Source organism: Melopsittacus undulatus, chromosome 6 (genome assembly GCF_012275295.1).
Source record: "Melopsittacus undulatus isolate bMelUnd1 chromosome 6, bMelUnd1.mat.Z, whole genome shotgun sequence".
NCBI lineage: Eukaryota > Metazoa > Chordata > Aves > Psittaciformes > Psittaculidae > Melopsittacus > Melopsittacus undulatus.
In genome coordinates, this window is record NC_047532.1 from 3,294,753 (window position 1) to 3,317,592 (window position 22,840).

At 36.6% G+C, this 22,840-nt stretch overlaps 1 protein-coding gene across 1 annotated transcript in view; it reads left to right on the forward strand.

The window, feature by feature from the left end:
• LOC101877319 (connector enhancer of kinase suppressor of ras 2-like) overlaps positions 1–22,840 on the forward strand; it is a 182,540-nt gene extending 159,700 nt beyond the window's left edge. The window contains exons 17-24 of the mRNA XM_034064033.1: positions 839–1,014; positions 2,234–2,307; positions 8,446–8,517; positions 18,985–19,055; positions 19,764–19,867; positions 21,270–21,777; positions 22,067–22,266; positions 22,625–22,840. Of these exons, the coding sequence (XP_033919924.1) occupies positions 839–1,014; positions 2,234–2,307; positions 8,446–8,517; positions 18,985–19,055; positions 19,764–19,867; positions 21,270–21,777; positions 22,067–22,266; positions 22,625–22,840 (1,421 nt within the window). The remainder of the gene's footprint in view (positions 1–838; positions 1,015–2,233; positions 2,308–8,445; positions 8,518–18,984; positions 19,056–19,763; positions 19,868–21,269; positions 21,778–22,066; positions 22,267–22,624) is intronic.

The following is a 22,840-nucleotide window of genomic DNA, read 5'->3' on the forward strand; positions in this document are numbered from 1 at the left end:
TTTCTTTACTGTTTCACAGTAGGACAACATAATTGTTCCACTGTACGACAAACTTAATTCTTGTAGCAATATAAACTTGATTTTTCACAGAGAAATATCTAACATTTTAAGGAAATCTCCTACAGAGCCTTTTTCAGGAAAAACAATGCCATAATTATGACAAAAAACTGCTATTTAGGCTCACAATTTTAAGCTGTTCATTAGGATGTATTGAAATAACAGACAAAAACCCCAACTTTGCCTGGTGCTGGGCTTTTAAACAGAATGCAGTAAAGATAAAATACTGTTCTTCAGTTAAATTCAGGATAGAAGACATGTAAGCATGTGCATTTTTATGGAAGTGAATGATCTTTCTTTTTTATTGACTATAAATATTGACTATAAATGTTGAGTTTAACAGTGCCCAGAATTTGATAAGCCTTCTATTCCTAAAAGTAGTAACAGAAGATATATGGAAGAAGTAGTGTCTACATCTGTATATAGATTATGACCTTCTTTAAGTTTCAGACTGAGGCCTAAATGAATACATTTTTACTTTGGAATGATGCAGCCATATTAATCAGATAAAAATGCAGCCCTAAGAGGAATGAACCCTCTAGTAATTAAATAAAGCATTACATAAACCAGGCCCATTTCACTTTGTATTCATGCTGAAGCCAAAATTGCAGAGCATTGTCAAATCTGGAAATTGTTCATTCCATTTTCTCTCCCTGAAATTGGAGAGAATTTGGCTTGAAGGGTTTTGAATTGAATCGTCATTAAAAATTAGTAGCATGTTTATACAGTTCTTTCACCCTTCCATTCAGCGGGATGTCTCACACTATTGTTGCCTTCTCAGGGAGCTCTCTAACGAGTGGGAGCAGAAGACGGATTTCCTGCAAAGACTTGGGGCATGGAGATTGTGAAGGTTGGCTGTGGAAGAAGAAGGATGCCAAAGGTTATTTCACCCAGAAATGGAAAAAGTACTGGTTTATTCTGAAGGATTCAGCCTTGTACTGGTACACAAACCAAAATGTAAGTATACTCAAGGTTTAGAGAAAGCCAAAATGAAACCTTAAGCTTTATAATTCTATTGAGTAAAGTCTATTTTTACTGCATGATAGGATATTTTAGTAAACTGCCACTTTAACTGTCAGGTCTGGGTCACTCTAGCTGGAAATATCTTAACTGAAATTATATTTTCAGGTCTCTGAGTCCATTTCCAAACTTAATAAAATAGCAGATTCTCATGTCATTCTTAAAGAAATGAATATGTCAGTCGCTGATGCTTATCCACAGATAGCATTTATTTGGACTTAAAACAGTGCTCACACTCAGCTCTCCTTAGTTTCAGTTGTGCGTGGGGATGTATACAGCTTAACTATTCATGTTAGTGGTGTATTATGTAAGCAGATGCGAACATCTGAATTTGTAGATCTCTTTATCTGAAAGTTATTCTTATATAGATGTTCCTCTTGCTTTTTGCTGAATTAGTCTGGAGTTGGCAGTTTCTCATGTGCAAAACGCTGTTCTTGGCGAAATGTTATTGAAAATCACTGGGCCTACGCTTGTGCAATCTGCTTATATGTAGGGAAAAGATAATGGTGGGGAGAAGCCAAAATTCCTTAGACTGCTGTTCTTCCATTTGTGTGCATTGAGCCTCAGTGCCAGATCGAAACTGTCAGTGTCGCAGCCTGCTTTGATTACTGATATTTTACTCCATATTTTCCATAAGAGGACAATTTTACTAGCATAATTATCCTTAGTTTTAGTCGTTTCTTGTCAGACCAAACCAGTGTTGTTTCAGATCTGTGGGTGATATAATCACTTGTGAGCTCACTGTAGGAACCTTCTCAATTACTATTAGCAGGACAGATGGTCTGCACAACCGTGACTTTAAAAGCAGGCATCCACAAAATGGTTTTAAAATGTAAACTATGTGATGGAGAAACTGAGAATTCTCTGTCGCTGTCAATGTCTTGAATGCTATTTTGGGTACTGAAAGGTTTTCTGCAGTCTTCAGCAAAGGGGAATTAGGATCACTGTACCTCCTTTACCTAATTGTCAGTTTACTTACTTCATAAAAGTTATTGACACTGTATGATTAAGTTAATACATATTTTTAAGTAAAAACGTGGAAAATGTTCAGTGTTTCAATTGATTGGATGTTTGTTCTTAGTATAAAACCCAAATGGCTACTGCTCATTTCTCTTCATGTTCTTCTTCACAACTGCTTTTTCTTCTCATTTGATAGGATGAAAAAGCAGAAGGATTCATTAGTTTACCTGAGTTCAGGATAGACAGAGCAATTGAATGCAGACGAAAACAGTAAGTAATGTGTAAATTGTATTTGTAAATTAAAGGATCACTCTTGGAAATATACTAATACAGTACTGACAATTGGCAAAGTCCAGAGAAGGAAGTTTCACAGAAAACCTTTAAATCTGTACATAAAACATAAAAGATCCACCTAACCTGTATTGTTTGTCTTTGTTATAAAAGATATAACTTAATGTAAATTCCATATACTATCTTAAAAAGAGTTGGATAACTATTTGGTCAGCTATCCAGATAGCCCAGTTACAACTTCATTTAAATAAAGCAAAACACAATGAATTTGCTAATCAAAAGATAAAGTTTTCTTAGGTTCAGAATGACCATCTTGATAAGAATCAAGTGTGAAAGAAACAACTCCCATATGAAATACCATTAAAAATATCATAACAAGGGATAGTGAATATAAACTTCATTTCCTCCTCTATGGAGGAAGCTTACATAACCAATATTGTGTTATTCTCAACTGCTAAAATATTTAGGTTCCAGATGCAAAATGAACATTGTGTTATTGCTTCTGTGCATATTGCTGCTACTGCATTATGCTTCCAGTAAAAAGCATAAACTAAGCTTTGCCACACTTAAGGGATATTTAATAACAGAACTCATTGGAAACTGTTTGCAAGTAGTATTGGGATTGCAAAATGCAGAGCTGTCAAACAGCAGGTTTAACAGAGCAATCCCAGTGCTTTGAGACTAGCACTTTGCTGGTATCTCCTGTATTATTTGCACGTGTGTTCTATATGTAGCATCTGGGTTTTTGAAACTTCCTGCCACGAGGTGCTACACAGAATAGTATTGAAGATACTCTCTAACTAAAGCTTTCATACTTATAATTAAGCATCCTGAATTTCTGTTGTGCTTGTCCAATGACTGGACACATTTTTGGGCTGAGAAATACGAGACCTACAGCTATGAACATGTGTACAATAAAAATATTGACCATATAAATTACAACAGAGACTGCTCATCAGATCAAACCTCTTCAATTGCTTTTTCTTGTCTTGGGTTATTACAGTCTGTCAGAGAATTAGAAGACAGTGCAATTCATACTTCTATTATGGTTTTTATCACTATAGATGTTACGCATGAACTGAGCACTATAAATACCTCTAATGAGTAGATATTAATAATTATATTGAACAAAAATACCCCAAAAATAATACTCTTGTTATAATATAAAACACTTCCCAAATTTCAAGGAATTAACAAAGATCAAACAGAAGGTCATTGTGCACAGCTAGAAATAGCTTCTAGGGACTTCCTCTAAGCATTAGAGCACATTTCCCCAGAATACTTCTTAGAGTACTATTTCTGTAGGGTATGTGCACAAGAAAAAGTCCGATTAACTAAAACTTTGCACGCTATTGAAAACTAAATACCTTCAGGCTTCGAATCCTTTCAAAAAGAGGTAAGTCCAGGGCTAAAAGTATAATAAAGACATTAATAGTATTCCCTTTGTTCACTGAGCTGCATCTCCCTTTGATTTCTTCCTTCAAGGACTCTCATTTATATATTAACCCATCGTAAAAACTGCACCCTACTTTTGCCCCTGTTTTACTTGCTCTTCTGAAAATTGCAGAGAAAGTAAATCCAATCCAGTGTTCCACTCATATTCTACTATATCTGGCTTATGTGAATGGAGGCCCCTGCTTGTGTGGCAACCAACTCTAATCCACAGCCTCTCTAAGCACACTTCCAAACCACTTACCTATCCTCCTCTATGCTGTCATACCAGGCAGGACTAAGCATGATTGCCATTGCCTGAATCCACTGAAAAGCTAATGGTTCTGGTAAGCATAGGGACAAATAAAATTAAGGAGATGGTGACCCATGTTGGCACAGCATATGCTGGAAAAGTTCTAACTCAGATTTCATTACTGTCTCTGCTAGAGGGAAACATTCCAATTAGGATTTTCTTGCCTCCTTTTCAGGAAGCTAGTGAGAGTCAGATTTTATAAGACCAGTTCTCACTTCTTTCCACTTTAGGAAACCTTTTTCACTAGCATTATGATTTTTCATTGAACAATGGAGTTTCTGTAACATAAATTCATTGCAAGCTTGAAATCTGAAAGTACGAATGTGGTTGTGCCCTCACTTGTGTATGATTGAGTCCATGTAAAAGCTAGTAAAGCACTTATCTTGACAGTTAATAAGAACAGGGGAAAGAAACCTAGTTCTTTCCTTCTTCCTCTCTTTTTCCTTCTCTGTAGGTTCATTTATTTATAAGATAAAACTTCAAAATCCCCAAAAGTACACCAGGTATTTTAGTGCATAAAGAAGTCCAGCTAAAATCACAGCATTAGTTTTCTTTCAGCTCCCTCAAAATCAAAGCTAAGAACATTTTGGTACTCAGCTTGGGTTTCCCCTCAAATTTCTGTTATTTTCAGAGCCCTCCATGTGAAATGTTCAAACTTTATTGAACAAAAGAGTTTGAAGTCTGACTACAGTAACCGAGATTTGTCTTTTCCACCATTCTGTCAGATGGAGAGTGCTGTTTTACAGAATGACTTACTGATGGCCATAGCATGCATTGAATGAAATAGCCTTAAGAAAGATTTCACAAGAATGTAGAGTAATTGAATGCATTATTCTGTATGGTTTGATGATGTGCCTCTCTAATGCATTTAATGAAGGTACCCTGATTATTATATGAATCATGACATTATCTCAGACTGGTTTAGCTCTCCAGGCTATATTTGGATGTAGAATGACCTTGTCCCTGAGAGAGGAGGTTTCTTGCATTGACACTGAGAAACTTTCCACTGCTTTAAGGCAACACCTGCATTTCCATGATTTAAAATCATTATAGTGTATTAGAAATCTTAGTATTTAAGTTTGTGTGATGTGGAATCACCTGCATATTATGGTATTTTCAAAGATACTCATAATTACAATGGCCCGTAATGACTTGCATATATAATTACTCATTGTTAACTAGGGCTTTGCCTGAACTTCCAAAAATCTTCACCAGGTCAGAATTTTCATTGCATAGTTAATGCATATTCAGGTCTTGAACTTATGAAAGCACATACCATACTCTTTATTGGAACTGTGCACTTTGAATTCTATATAAATGTCATTGGTATAGTATAGGTAGACATGAAGTTGTCTAAAGGTTGCTACAGCTTCAGTAATTTTTACTACTCCTTCTGAAATGAACTTTACAGTCTTGGTAGGCAGTAAATCAAACTTGAGCCACCACTGGGCCCCCGCAGTAAGGAGAGCTAACAGCTTAGCAGCCTGTGTTAACTGGAGTGCAGGCAATAGATAAAAGGAAGTGATTATACCCTTACACTTGTTACTCTTAACACCGTGTCTAGATTACTGCATCCAGTTTTGTGCTCTCCAAAAAAAGGCAAAGGTAAAAATGCAGGTATTGTTCTTCTGCATTATTCATATTCCTCTGTACTTCTAGATTTCCCTGGAGAATTTTCTGCAGTTCTTAATGCTAGCATATCTAAATGCTTCCCTAGTAATAATCTTCGTGACACTTCTGGGAGATGAAAATGGCTTTATTGTTATGTTTTCCAGCCCAGAAACAGAACTGCAAAACATTTACATAAAAAGGTTCCACAGAATTGAGATCTCCATTTCATAACAATAAAGGCTTGTTTTCTCCAGAGTGTGTAAATACGTAACAGCAAAATACATTATTGCATCTCTAAGTGCTCACCCTTTCAGTCAATTATCAGAATATCAGGCTCAAAGATATTAAGGAATATCTAATAACCAATTATTATATTAAGTCTGTTTGCTGTGACTTAGCATGTGAGAAGTCCTTTGCTTAAGCAGACCTGCAGCATTTAACTGATACCTTGAAAAAATCCTGCTCCTTCTGCATCTTATGACACATTCACAAATTGTGTAACAACCAAGACAGAAAGTGGCTTTATCTGTTACATTATCCTGATTCACTTCTCCAGCCCATCCACTCTTTGTATCCTAACTGAAGCAGGGCTCGTGTGAGTGTGAAATTCAAACCCATAATCATAGATTGCATCACATTACAAGAGCACAGTGGAGCCATATTTCAGTTCTGTTTATCGCACAGGCTCTGGCATATTGTAAAATTCTAAAAGGTTGACTTTGAATCCCTGATATTGGCATTTAATGCTTTTATGTACGTAAATTTCCTGACTAGGAAAATAATCCTATTTACAAGCAGAAACTCCATCATGTGATACTCTATCAGGATTAGTCAAGAGGATTAGAATCTTTAGATCCCCCACATAATCCTCTCCAATTTGAGCCAATTCTTTAATCTCAGAACTGGAAGACAGTTGGGCAAATGAAGCAGTAGAAGGTGGAGATATTGCACAGGGTTCACACCAACTGAAAACAGCGTGCTGATGCAAAAAATACACCCATCAAAACAGCATACCGTAGTATAGCAGTGCAGGAGTATTTGTTTAGTAATTACTTCCTATTGTTAGTATTAAAAGTTCTGTTAGGAACTTCTTTAAGGAGGTATAGTATTTGTTAATTACTTTGTAGTTACCAATGTGTAATATACCACTTTTATTTATACACGTGTCTATAAAGACATAGGAAACTATTTCACATTTCCTATTCACAGATGGATATCCAGTTTTGCTAATGCAGTTGCGTGCTGCTGGTAGTCAGCTGGCATAAGGGGAGTAAATAGTTCTGCATAAAGAAGCAGAAGACTAAAGATGATAAGAATTTTTGTCAGTAAAATCATATTACACTAATGAGGTAAACCAAATCATACATGTACTTAAAATTAAGGATCAAAATCCCTTGCATTAAAATCTTCCCATTCAGCAAATATAATTAACAAGTGTATGCCATCTAGTGGGCATGAGGAAGGTTTCCTCCCTCTTTGGGGTTTCCCATGCACACACTATTTCCATTTGTAAAACACAAGTAGCTAAGGAGAAGAGGATCTGCAGCAACAATTATCAATCTCCAGATGCTGAAATATTATTTACATATCTCTCAGTTCTTCTTTTATGCAATTAAGACGTTTTATGATGACTCTCTATGCAAAAGTAAACTTAACCTTAATACACATCTAATCTCATGTAAAAGGAAACAACATAAATACAACTGCTGTTATCTCATTTGTCTTTAAAACATCTTTTAGGATAGCCTGGCACTCTATACATGTTTATTAATAGTATCTATAAGGAAGTCAGTGTGCCAAGTGAAGCTTCTTCAGCTTTCATTTTTTGCCTCTAAAAAGTACAATAAATCATAATAATTAATAAAACACTCATTTACTTGGGATATGGCTGGTTTTAGAGTAACTTGGCATAGCAATTGCTGGAATTAGAAGTGACTCAGTATTTAGACTCTCTAAGAAACTTCTTCATTATTATCTGCTTCCAAACAAAGCAAACCTGCCACTTACATTCCCTAGAACTTTCCATACTGCTTCTGTTAAACTCAAATTAATATTATAATTGGGGATTTAAAATATACTGCATCAAATTTAGGAAACATTCCTTTACTCAAGTTTATTCTAGAGATCTTACAGGCTAATGGCTAAGGAAAAAAGAATTTGAGTGCCCTGTATTTTAAATGTCATCTCCAGTTGAATACAGTTACTGGCTGGTTATTCATCTTTATATTCCTTCTCTTCCTCATTTATTAATGTAAAAAAAATGGATAAATTCAGGTATATCTTCAGAATCAAAGTTGAAATAAAGACACGAGACTGTTATAACAATAAGCTGGCAGCTCTCAGTATCTGAGTAGGACACAAAACACAGTCATCTAAATATATGAGAAGAGGTGATGGGATTAAATTCTTATTCCTTTAGTTGATCTTTGGACTACATCTAACGTGTAGTTAAATATACTCAATAAGATTTTTGAATTCATCCAAGGATTTTTCAGATGCATAATATCAGTGGTTATTGAAAAGATTTATATTTCTAAGTCATTCAAGGGCTTTTTACAAAATAGGAGGTAGGTTTGCAAATGTAAATGTAATTGGATCAGTAGGAATCCATCTATCATTTAATCCAGTAAGATACAGACTGAAGGTTCAAAATGGCTACGAAACCCCTAACATGAGAAAGAATCATAGAGCAGGTCAGTCTTCCATATTCATAGACAAACTGTCTGAAATAAAAGGTATTTTTATTTGTGTTTATTCCATAGTGCCTTCAAAGCATGCCACCCCAAAATAAAGAGCTTCTACTTTGCAACAGACTGCCTCGAAGAAATGAATAGGTAAGTTATGTTCCCTCTTTATCATGGCACTCCAATAATTGAAAATGATATTTCATCTCACATAGAAATACACTCTTGGAACATGGTGACATGCTGATTGATAGTGTTCTCGGTACTTAGTCCACGTAGTTCTCCATTAATTCTAATACATACTGTGTGACTCACTTTGCTGAAATTTTCTGTCGTGCTACATGTCAAAATGTGGCAAAGATGTGTTTGGAAAGTTAGTTCTGTTGGTCTCATCACATCACTCTCCCCACAAGGCACAGGGCTAGGAAAGTTCTATTTTTGGCATTACTGTGTGCTTTTAAATGCCCTTGGATGTGCTGGGAGGACATTCAAAACTTGCCTGGACAAGGCCCTGAACAACCTGATCCAACATCAAAGTTGGCCTTGCTGTGGGTGGGGAGTGGGAACAGACAACCTCCTGGGGTCTCTTCTAACCTAAATTACTCTGTGTTTCTATTTTGTGGTTCAGTGATGAAGGCAGAGGTTAGATAAAGGTGGGACAGCAACTCTCTGCCCTCAAAGGCAGAGTCAAATGTTCTACCTCCTCCTGTTACTTCACTAATTTGTTTATTCCCATCTGAGGTAGGAAGCAAGGACACATGGGACAATGTTAGGGTGTTCTGAAGCCTTGAATATTTCCTCACATAGATGTCTCAAACTTTGAGGTTTAGTTAGTTTTTTCTGTTCGCAGACTTAGAAAGACTGAATTACTTTAGAATGCAGTTGGATCTTTTCCTTTGCAATACTAATGTCTAAAAATGATTTTTAAATTGAGCATTTATATCCTGTGGCTTATGAAGTCCTTCAGGAAATAGTGTATTGATGTGTAAGATTGGCTGTATTGAAAGAGTTGAGGCCAGTTCATCATCCACTGATGAGGATGATGCTGAGGTTCAGTTATCCAGAGTATCTCATTGTGACTAGCTGTCATTTTTAGGATATAAATTTGCTGAAACATATTGTCTCCAATGTTAATAATGTTCCATTGTTCATTTATGTGATATGGCTGAGATTTCTTTGGTCCAAAATTGAAGTGAGGATGTTCTGCTATTTTTACTGTGCATTGTCCCTCCCTTGATTTTAGCTACTTTGACAGCTATCATTTGCTGAAGTGCAATTGATCATGTCTTCCTATTATACCATAAAATGCTCTGATGCAAGGAGTCTTGACATACATTCGATAAACTGCTCCTACAATATCAATGGATTTTTCTACAGGGAGCTAATGAGGTCTTCTTTATGAGAGTTTACAGCTTTCATTGGGAAGGTACCAGGATATATCTTCATATCATACTATCATTTCATATCATTTAGTATGAATTCTTGAGAGCCTTTTTCCTGACTTTTTGGGGACTGATTCCCATGGGAGAAGACAAAAAGTGAACGCCTTTTGAAGTATTATTTGCCCTATTTTTCCTTCAGAAATGCTGTTCTTGTAGAGTAATTGGAATTCATTCTCCAATCCAAATGGTGGATTACCATGCTGCCTCTGGGGCATCCCTTGCAGCTTTTAAATGCTTCCTGGAATTCCTTCTTCAAGATATTCTGTGTGACATTCAAAAACTGATAAGCAAGATTCATAGATACAAAATGCACTTGAAATACTAATTTCACAAATCTCTGTCTTCCCAGCAAATATCTAAGGAAAAAGGGCATCTCACACTCCTGCAGCCACCACAAGATTTAACTGGATTTTCTATGCTGGTAGAATGGTAGAGCTTTCATGCTGAAAAGTAAAGGAGTTTTAATACGGAGAGGAGCACAGCATCTCTTTATTCACCGTGTGGGGAACATACACCCTTTCTTAACTGTGTTTGCCACCAGGTTTTGTTTGAACAGCTGTTTTTAGAGTTTCCTACTTCACATTCACTGTTTAATAGTTTTTTCCACTCCAGAATATTGTAACCTGCCTTTATTACCACGTTGCTGTTGAAAGAACTGTATACCAATGGGTAGTAATTGATTTGTATGTAGCAGGTAGAGTCACTCCTTTGCAGCTGAATTTTGCCTGCTGTGTTGTATGGTGCAGACAGACTTAGCTTTGCAAAATTAATGCTCATGCTGTTTTGTCAGATCTTACATGAGCGCAGTTGTGTTCTTAGGAATGAATTAATAATGAAATTGATGAGCTCATCTTTTGCTTGCCATGGTCACAGGGTGCTCCAAGCTTGTTAAAAGCCTTATTTCCCAGAAGTGCTTCATCTATTATTATATCATGCGTAACCTGTTCATGGCTTTAATACTCCTAAGGAAACAAGCACTGAATTTAATATTTAGCTGGTTTACAATATCTACTTTACTTAAAACTTGCATGTGATTGACGTGTGCACTGCAGTCCATTTAAAATCTCCTTATGGACTCCAAATGTTAAATTTAGAAAAGTTTGTATTTTATGCTCAATAACTTGATCACATTTGATTTGTATAACTGGGTTAACTTTGCAATATTAATAACTTCCATAAACCTTTGCATTCATTCAAAAACAATAGAACAAATATCTGCTACTGGGTTGCTCCCAGTATTTTTCAGGTAAACAGCTGAAAGATTATAACACAATATTTCTCTTAAAAGGAAACTCTGAAAATTGAAGTAATCTGAATTAAATCTATATTGATAATAAGTCAAGTTCAGGATGCATATCTCTTTTGATTTTTATGTCTTCTTTAAATTTTGGGCATTTTAGTTTCTTTGATAGATCTTGGCAAACAAGATCTTTTTGGTTTCTTTGATAGATCAGTAACATCTGATTTGATGGTGAGCCAGTTAATATTAGAAGATGGTGAGCCAGTTAAATAATTAAAAGTATTAATACATCTTTTACAGTTCTATCTTACTTTGAATCTTCACTTACCAATAAGGTAGCAGCTAAGAAGATATCTCAGCAAGTAAAAATTTCAGAGCCATGCTCCTGTTATACATTGCCCATCTTATAACCAAGAGTTCCTTGAGAAGTGAGCAGGAGAGTAATCATGTCAGATCTGTCTGCCCTAATTAAACAGTTCTTTAATAAATAGAGCTGAATTGTTATTAAAGACCTCTTGCTCCCCAGTTCCTTTCCCAATGAAAAGAGATCATTCTGCAGAACATGAAAGGTAGTTTCAAATAAGAATCCCTGAAATGGAGATTCCCAGTGGTGGTGTAAGTAAACATAAACAGCGTGTTCTCTCCTTCTTCCTTTATGTTCCTATAAACTTGTTTCAAATCCAGGAAAAACAGTCCATGCCCAAGGCCACTTCACTCCTCTAATTTAATGTTCTCACATAAAAGCTCGTAAGTTGCAGCACCAGTAAAACAATTTTCTGATCAGAATTAGCTGCAGGCCCCAGAGAGCTGTTTCAATCACTGTATATGGGAGTGAACAGTGCAATAGTGGAGCTACCTTTTTATGTTTTGGAAAATACTACACCAAGAAGTGTAAGTACATGGCTGTACATCTTTAAAATCTCCTTTTCCTGGCTAGTCACCTAACTCCTCCTTTCTGTGATTTATGGACTACTTACAACAGACTTGTGAAATACTCTTTTCCAGTTAATACAGTTTGAGAACCAGTTGCTTATAGCATAGCTCTAAGGAGTTTGCAGTAAACAATTACAATTATCCAATACCCAATCCAAATCAGCATTCAGGTATGAATTTATCCCTAATGTGTAGGAGTTAGAATTTGCATTGTCTTTCTGTACTAATTCATATTACAAAATTAACTTAATCAGATTCTGCTGTAAATAGTATCATTGTGAATTAGTATAGTTCTTCTGAGAGTTAAACAGTTTAACTGCATTTAATATAGCAGATTTTTGTGATTGCAGTGCTGTACCTCTCAGTGATGAATGCACCTGCTTCACAGTCACATATTGTGATGTTGTGCTGGAGATAAGAAGTTAACACTGCAACACCTCAAGTTCTTAGTAATGAAAATAAGTAATATATATATAATTAAATAAGCCAGGCATTTAACAGAATTGTTTGGCCTATATGATCTAATTTCTGGAATATGAATATGTGGAATAAGAATATGTGGAAGTAAAATTATATAATTTCACAAGTAAATCATCCCATTCTTACAAAAGTTGCCCTCTAAAACCCAAAAAAACCCCACTCATACCTTTTCAGACCATACTAAACTCAGTTCTCTTGCTCATAAAGAATATTTCATGTCTTCAAAGCTTTCTTTTGGGCCAAGCACTTTTACAGCTTTACATCTCTCCCTCGTACTTTGGTAAGATCTGGAGAACACTATGTGGCTGCACATGCTGAAGGATATATAATGTCACAGTCAGCAGAGGAAGCTGTAGGCAAGTGCAGCAGCCAGTACTTGAATGCCCAAAATGTTTGGTGAGTTATACAGAATAACATGGTAAATCCAATAGTACAAGGCTACAGAAGAGTAAAATCCAGAAGCCACATTTGACTAATGAAGAAAATATCTTACTGTCATCTTAACAGATTCCTATAAGTATCAGCTTCCGTACCTTTAAGTACCAGCCTTCTGACTACAAAGGCATAGTAGTGCAGCTGGCTGACAGGGAGAAGTCAAAAATCCCATTAAGTGGATGAAGTAGATGCATATGCACGGAGGGCACAAACTGCCATGGTTCACTTGCCAGCTCTGAAGCTGTCTGGGGCTTTTTCATTTTCTTCCAGCCTGACAAATCTAAGAAGACAATGCAGGAAACAAGATCAACAGAGTCGTGTCAAAGGATTAAATAAGAAAGTACTTGCAGTTTAGTCGTGAATGAATTTACCTAACAAATTCCAGCAACTGTGACAAATACAATAGCAGAAATACAGGCTGCTAAGAGCTGATATGTTTGGAGAGATGAGCTCATTGAGAAGACTCTGCTTAGTGCTGTATTTCACTGTGAGACGTCGGCTACATTTTGGGGCTTCTTTTTGTGTTGAGGAAAATCAAGGCATCATTTTAGCCATACCTACTACAGGAACCTTTATTCTGTTAAATGAATATGTTAACAGTATAACGTTAGAAAACACTGAAAAGAATGTACCTTAGGAACCAATATGGGAAATTTACTGATTTCTTTTTTAGGTGTCCAGTAAGAGAGACTGGTCAGCAAGAAGCCAGCATAGCAAGTACAAAAACAATTAAATCAGTTAAAAATACAGTTTTGTATTACAAAAAAAAAAAGGATTCTAGAATCCGATTACCCCCATGAAAGAAAATAGAAAAAGGAATACTAAGTTTTTAATTGGAAATTAAATATAAATTGCAGGGAATAAATTCTATGTATGAAATAAGTAGTTCAAGGGAATCTATTTTTAATAGACTTAAAAACTTGATTAAGTCAAATTTAACTTTCACTATAGTTTTGGTTTTTTTCCTTTTAATTAAATTACGTGAAGTGTAGATGCAATCTCAAAAGAGAAGAAAGATATTTTCCTGCACTGACATATTTATTGCACAAGCCCAAGACAACATACAAGTACCAATTGATGAAAAGATGCAAGAAAGAAAGGAAATACAGAACTTGAACCATACTTCAACATGGTTCAACATACTTCAACTCACTATTTCATGACCTGTTCTCCAGGAATTTATGGAATGGTTTTACTATAACCTTAGAAATTACAGACTCACGCCTCTTTCTTTAAAAAATGGTTACCCTTTTGCCTCTGGTTTTCATTCTCATGCACTAAATGTAACTGTTCTCTGAAATTTGTTATAACTGAGATTGTCCAAGTTGGTTTGGCTTTTTTACCCATGCTATTTCACTCTAAACTGTAGGAAGGAATAGCCAAGTAGGTAAAGTGTGATGCCACTATGAAAACTATCATTGCCTTCAGTCCCAGAACCTCACACTGACCTTGGACCAGCTCATCTCCACACTCAGCAAGGGTAAATTATAAGAGGCACTAAAGAGAAACTTCCTGCATTTGTACAATGAGTAACAGCACTCATTTTTAATGCAGTGTGTTAGGACAGTGAAGCTATGCAAAATTGTTTCCCCAGTTCTTTGGTCCTCTTCAGCCTTTTCCAGTGTTTTTATCAGTAAGAGAATGTGCTCCTGACAATTCAGGGCATTTCAAGCATGAATCACTCTTCTGTACCAAGTTTTGATTATTGCAACAGCTACTTAGTTCATCATTGCCCTCAGTGTCTTTGTAATCATCGCTTGCCAGGCCTGGGGATAGAATCAGACTCCCAAAAGACACCCGGGGCTGTAATCCCCTGGTACTAACCAGAATTAACTCAGTAAATTTAACTTAACTACCTATCATGCAACTCTATTTTATCCCAAAGCAATGACAACAGTGCCTGTTTCTAATTAACAGAATTAATTAAAGTCAAGTCTGATTTATTTAAAGTTTAAACCATTGAGACAAGTACAAAACTCACTTATGTATTTAGATGACAACACTTGAAGCTTATCTTTTCTTGCATTTTGTTCAATAAGTTACACTCAATATAATACACGTGTTTGTCCCTTGTAAATTGTTACAACGTACCTCGGTAAGACAGATACCACATCTTATAGAGATGTTGCACAATGTTGAAAGTAAAATTGATTTACAGACTAGAACTTCACAACTCACAGGTTGCCTATTGGGCGCCAGGTGTGAGGGGGTTTGCTCCTCCTAACTCGCACACCGAGAGCTCAACAAGCTGGTTATTTATTACACACAAACATATATATTCATCAGATTTCACAAGCATAGGAGGAGATTATTATAGTTAGCTCCAAGAACTCATTAATACCATTCCCTTCCCCTCTGTGCCTGTGCACTGCCATTGGGCCGGGGTCTTCTGGATGAAGTAAGAAGTGTACTTTTCACCTTTGGCACAGTTTCCCCAGTTGGCAATCTCAAGTCTTTTAGAGACTAGCTGAAACAAGTTCCTGTCAGACATTCATCTTCTTGAGGGAATAGGGTCCCTGATTTTAAACGTGTTTTGGTTACCTATTCTATTCTGGATTATAGTTTAACTAACAAGAGCAAGAACATACCTGTTCCCTATACTAAGACAATCAATATATAGTTTGAAGAAAACTCTTAACCCTTTCCTTAGTCCATCACTATTCCTTGCATCAAAATGTTGTAGCAAAGCATCCTTGAGATGTTTAGTACAGCTCCATGTCATCACAACTGATTCAGTGGAAAATGCTCTTTGTTTAACTATCAAAACAACATATTTGAAATCATCAAAGAAGAAAGGCAGACTTTTGGGGAGGAGTCCAACTTTCTGCCTCAGGGGGGCAAGATACATAGAGACATGCACTTAAGAGTGCTGTTCATGTACCTGCCAGAGTATCTCATGTCTTTCTGAGATCACATGAAGTTCAAAGAGCTATTAGGGATATAGCTATATGAACTAAATTAGATAAATGATTCTTTTTCACTATTGCTGCTTGTCAGGCACAGCATAGAGTCTTGCATTGCATGACCTTCAATTAAGCACAGTCATCTACACTGTAGAGTCCAGTTCTGACACATACTCCTACAAGGCATTCAATGAAGAGTTCAGATCCAAATAGCTGAGTTCCTAAGCTTTCCACAGAGAACTTTTTATAACCTTGACTGCCTGTTTCATTGAAAATGGAAGTGGTTTGCTCATCAAGTAAATTCATCAAGTTTACATAGGTTTCCTTTGAACTGAGCTTGCATTTGATGTTAACTGCAAGAAAAGGTTGTGTAATCTTAGCACTTCTATAACTGCTGATTAACCTCAAAAACATTCACCCATGCTTTTTTAAAACACACAAAACCTCAAATTAAGATTCTTTTTCTCTTATCAGAAGAGATTTTATCATTATAAGCCACTGAATGTCATCAGATAACCTTTTTTGTTGTCTTGACAAAGAGCTGACTCTGAATTGTGCTAAAATGAAGTAAGAAAGTACTTGTAACTATAGCTGGGGATCTTCTGGCCCTCTAGAAGAGAAAAATCTGAGCAGCATTAGAGAAGTTGCATTGGAGACCATATGAATAAAGCTGATACTCTGTGTATGCCAAGAATATCCATGTTCTCTTGAAGATTAACACTTTGACTGTTATCTATATATATGCTTCCAAGATCTAAAGAATCTCCAATTAACAATGAGCAACAAGATAAATCTGGCAAGAAATTTTAGACAATATAAATTTCCATGCACTGACCACCAAAACAGCTGAATCTGCTTTAACTTTGAAAATAGTAATGAGCCTTCATTTATCACTGGTGCGTAAGCAGAACCTTAGCTGAAGATGCTCAGGCATCCTGCTTAATTGCCAAAGGCATACGGTAAAGAATGACTAAAACTATTCTGTTCCAGTGCTAATGAGTTTAGAAATTCAGGAACAACAGTTGAAAGAATAGTGCATACAAATGCTTAATAATGAGCAAGGGGATGATGTCATTTCAATTGCTGCAATAAAGAATACATCTTTCAAGAGAATGTCAAGTGATCAGCATGCTGTTTGTGGAATGAAATTAGACTGGGGAGCACTGTAGAAAATCTTTTCTGCAAACCTGTTAATCCACTTGCAATTTCCTTCTTTTGTGATAGAGATAAGTTATTGATATGCCAATGCAAACAATCTCTCTGTAAGCAGTTCTAACCCTGCCCTTGTGAAAACTAATCAGCATTTCCATTTCTATTTCCAACCTGCTCGCTTCTGTTCTAATACTGAAATGCAAAACAATATTATTGTACAATCTTTATATGTTCATAGTTTTGCAACTCAATTAAACCCTACAACAATTCCTTGTGAGAAGTAAATGTTGCTGTCCCCTTTGGATACCTAAGAAAGTTGTAACATATGTAGAATGATTTGCTGAAGGCCATGAAATGAGTCAGTGTTATATCCAATATTACAGATTAAGATCATTGCTCTGAGCAACTGCCAAGTGTTGCTTAGACCAGGAGATCAATAGATGCTGAGCTGCGAGCTATTTTTAGTGGAGAGTTCACTCATCCATCTCATCTTGCCTCCCTACTGTGTATGCCACCTTCCATCTACTGTACTATTAAATCAATAACACATTCACATATATCCTTAGGAGCTTTTTTCTGTTCAAGTGGGAAAGAATTACACTGTTTTAATCTGCAAAAAAACTTGCCCTTGTACTAGGTATTGTTTGCTTATGTCTTTCTTGAAGCTTTTGAAAGGTATTTTTGTCATTATAAGATTCACTAACAAAGAACATAATTATTAACAAATTTCATGTTGCAATGTTAAGGAAAAAAGAACTGCTTCTGGAGATTACCAGGAAACATACCAGGAAATGGATAACATAGTAAATACTTTAGTCACTGTGAAGGGAACAGTTCAGTATGCATCCCCATCATTGCAGATGTCTATTAATAGGGCTCTTCTCTTTGGTTATATTTCCTTGTTAATGAAAATAGGGCAATTCTTGATTTTCAATTTGCTTAATATTAAGAAGTGGCTCTCCCTTCTGTGTGTTCATTTCCTTTTCTGTTGTCTTTCAATTATATATTTTATAGACATCTAGTAATGTTATGTAAAAAAAACTCTACGGGTATTTTCCCCAAAGCTCACTATACCATATACAAAATATACTAGGTATTTTCCTAATGAAACAAGCTTATTTTTTGTCCAAACTGATTAATTTTGGAACAAAGAAACCACAACATCCAATGTAAAATGCAAATATTGATGTATTTCCAACATTCCAACTCTTGTTTCAGAAACCTAAGATTTCATGCGAAAAAATCAAAGCAAAATAATATTGATATCACAGCTCAACAAGCCTAGGCATTTACATCACCAGCAGTATGAACCTAGAGTAGTATGAATCTAGAGTAGCAAATAACCAGTGGAATACTCTCACTGTCAGATTTAGGTTTTTGATCCTACACATTTAACACAACTTATTTCCTAATAGAGATCTTCATACAATTATTTTCATAACTCTGTTTTATTTGATAGCATTTTTGCAATTCAGGTTAAGTTCCTGAAATTAATATAAGTAGCAATCAGAATAAATGCAATGTGCTCCTTTATGCAATGCCTCTGGAAACCACTCCACACAAACAGTTTGCAGATGCAGCTTAGAGAGGATTTGAGTCTGCTTGATGTGGAGATTGAGCTGGATGCTCTCTGTTCTACACAGACTATTCTAAACTTCCATTCAGTCAGTGCTAAAGTTAGAGTGTAGTGCATATGATTCATATTGTCTTGATGATGTAAGGAAGACTTGATGTCATGATTCTTCAGTTCTCTATGCAGCAGAATAAAATGCAATGGGTCTGATACTCCGTTTGACAAACATCCTCCAGCAGATGTGAACAGAAGCCCAGAGGTACAGCTGCATTGTACTTGAACTGGAACATCCCTCACTTGAAATAATTAACCACTGAACATAGCTGAATCATGATTTTAACAGTGTTCAGTTTCTGGGCTAAGCATTGTCTCTGACTTTTCCAGATGTTAAGAATGTGTTAGGATTTACACTAAATGTTCCTTTTAAGTATCTGTCTTACTCATTTTTTATTCTATTAGATGGATGAATCGTTTGGGGCTCGCAGCAATTGGTTACACACCTGATGACAAGGATATTCATCCAGATGAAGGTAATGCTTCAGATATAATGGGGAGAAAAAAGCAGAGAGTACATACCTGTTCATTGTTTGAACAAAGTTGGAGATGTCATAACTGTCTTCTTTATTAGCCATATCTTTTAAAATATCAATTTTCTTAAGAATCCCTATCCTTGAAGCACTGTATTTACTGCTGCCACCATCAGGGAAAATAAAATCCTAAGCAAACATTCTTGAAACTGTTTAAAACCAGCAATAAGGAAAATGCAAGGCTGAGGGTGAGGTATGTATGACCTCCCCAGTTGCAGCCATCGGGTTTGCTCATCACCTTGGAGCAAGTGAAGACATCACAAGCACAGGTCACTGTGCTTTAGGACTGGTTTTGCATCTCCTGAGCTCAGGTGCCAGCCTTGCCTCTTTCACCACTACCCACAGTGGAAGCTGTTATGCTGAGATAATGAAACGAAGTGTTGAGGCTCAACTTTCCTTCGACATCTAGAATGAAGCTTCTCTTTGAAAAGCTGTGATCAGAAGGTGGTTTTTACATATGGTGGTAGTTAGGTGCCTATCCTGCTTTCTGTAACACTGTCCTAAAACCTTTGATGGTGGTTCTACATATCAATGTGCCACACATTTTCACGAGTCTGCTCCTTAGTGACTGCCTAGGTGACTGTGAAATGTTTACCTTTGCATGCTAATGGTATGTAAAGCACATGAATGAAACCCAGAATGCTTTGCTAGCAGATTACTGGAGTGAAAGCGACCAGGATGACATTGATGGCTCTTTGACCCTGAAGCAGGAAGGCTCTTCAACACTATGTGACAGCTATCATCGAACACCCTCAGTGAGTTATAAATACTGCATTTGACAGTAGGTCACCACAAAATGTATGTGTCTTTATTTGCATTTTCCTTGGTTTGGAATATTTAATTGTCATCAAGGCAGAGCAAAGATGAATCTCATTGTAAGAATGAAATTACTGCTGTTCATCATAAACCAAGACCCAGATATTTCCTTAACAATACAATTGCAAAAAAAAGCTGTGGTAAATGTCTCTTACACAGATATGTCACCAGACTGTGAATGTGACCTTTATAGGATTTGAGAGACTGTATCTACTAATAGTCAAATACTGACTTTTCTGCAGAATATGAAAAGAATGTGGTGGATGGGATACTGAGACTGCTTTCTGAGTATGAATATTGGATACCAGATGCTAGAGATTAAGATAGATCACATTCAGGAGTGATCCTGTTCTAGTACAAACATATTTTTAAGCAACATATCTTTAGAGGCAACGGCTTATTTACGGTATGAAGCATTGTGTACAATACCATAGTAGTGACAGTATCTTCTGATAGTCATAAGATGTGAAGGAGCTGATAAAAGTACTTCTAATATATTGTGTGCAGACAGGTTTTGATAACTGAGGTGCAAAAACATTCTGTATATGAAGAGGCTCTAGCAGCAAATAAGAACATGTCTATTATATGGAGCATAGACAAGCTGTGATAATTACTCTGTATTTCTAAGTGCAGATAGGACTGTTCTCTATTTTTCTTTCAGATTTTTCTTCAGCGTCAATGACACGATCCTCACACAGCCAGAACCAAAGAAAGAGTGACTGAGACAACAGCATCACATGGGTGAAGTTCAGACTGATTTTCACCCATGTGATGCTGTTTTATCAACTGAGATACAGGTTAAGCCCCTCCCTTTCTGTTTTTCCACATTTTTGCCTTTCTCTTTGTTTTGGAATTAAAATTATATAAAGACCCAGCAGAAGTAACTAAAATAATGTGAGAATTCAGCAGTCCCTCTGGGTGCTGAAGTTGTTTGGTTTTGTTTTTTCCTATTTGGCTGGATACTTATTCCCTAAAATGAAGAAATCCAATTATGGTTTCTTTTGAGGACTTTCTTGTCTTCACAGCATACTGCTGGACCAAGCACAAATTGGATGGGTCTTCAGGAAATCTGTACCAGGATTATACTGTTCTTTCCAGCAGGAGTTGCTCATGGGCAGAGAATGTGTAAAACAAGAATAGGGAGTGGTTAAAACATAGCACTGGCATAAAGGTTCTCACTGCTAATTATATTCTGTTTACAGGGGTTCATATTATGACATATCAAAACACACATATCAGACCATTTTATTAGTGTATATCATATAATGTTCTACACTACAGTCATTTCTTGGGTCTGTCTAAACCATTGCTTTATCGTCAGGTGCTTTTGTATCTCTTCAGGTGAATTCCTCAAGTCCGTTCCCTGAAGTCAAACAAGGTCGACACTTTTCAAGTGAATCAACATATTCTCATTCTTCTGCTGAGGATTCTCGGCAAGATGTAGCAGGAAGCACCCACTCATCAGGATGCAGACCTCCCTACCGAGAGAGACGCTCATGGCAGGATCTCATAGAAACTCCACTAACCAGTTCAGGGCTCCATTTTCTTCAGACTGTTCCTCCTGATGCAGAGTACATGAGTGGCCAGCCTGGAATGTCACCAGACAGACGAAGACAAGCAACGCTACCGGTCCAGAGACGACACAATTATGAGCAGGATGGGCCTTTCCCTTTGGTGGAATGTCAAAGGGGACATAACTCTCGTAGCAGGCCACAGCAGCAGCGTAGTCAAAGCCTTCCCCGAAACAGAGATGTGAGGTGTAAGGGCCATGTAAAGTCCATAGAAGGAACAGATGACAAGCTAGAAGAGAAAGTTCCTATTAGAAGGCATAATAGTTTCTGTGCTGAAGGTAAGCTTTTGCAGATGTTCTGATCCTCTGAATGCTGTTGAAAGCCAGAGCAGTATTGCCATTTTTGTGGTTTAACAGTTTTATGTTGGCAAACACATGTAGCACGATTTTATATTTTAAATGCTTGGATATAATGCTAAGAGCATAGCTTTGGGGCTGATCAAAATGTTCTTGTTTTAGCAAAACAAAAATCAGAGGACTGTTATGCCTGAAGTTGCAGTATCACTTGCTGATTTTAAAACCTTCACCTGAACCATTAGGTTGATTGTTAGGCTTTACTTTCTTTCAGAAAATGTAAAAGAAATAGGAGAAAGTCCAGATGGTCTGCAAGAGCTCTACAGATCCCTGGAACAAGCCAGTTTGTCAGCGTTTGGAGAGCAGCGTCCTTCCACCAAGCAGGAGTTCCGCAAGTCTTTTGTAAAGCGATGTAATGATCCAGTTATCAATGAAAAGCTGCACCACATCAGAGTTCTCAAGAGCACTTTAAAAGTAAGGCTTTATCACTAATTTTGTGTGTAAGCAACATAAACTAGTAAATTATAAATGTTTCCCATAGATGAGGCTTTCTTTGGAGCTTCAGAATTAAGGTCCAAAGAAATGAAGAACACTTGAAAACAAACATGTTCCAGCTTAAGGAAAATAAATAAGTAAATAATTTGGCACTCTTCATAGGCATGTGATGGAGTTCTCACATTTTAAGCTCCTGAATGTAGGTGAAAGTTTCACATGTCCATAGCAGTTTCCCTAACCCTTTGCATTAAAATGAAAGAAGGAATAAAGTGACAAAATACAAAATGTGGCATAAGTTTCATTTTGACATGTATTTTGTCTTTCTGGAATTTGATAGGCAAAGGAAGGGGACCTTACTGTTATCAATAGTCTTCTGGATGATCCCAACTTAACATCAAAGAAGTTTAAAGACTGGAAACTAAAGAACTATGAGTTTTTCCTGGACATTTGTGAGTACAGTGCTGCTGTGAAATCTCAAAATGGAGCCTCTGAAATTGCATCCTCAGCACCAATGCTGACACATACACACTCCTTCATTGAAACTCACGTGTGA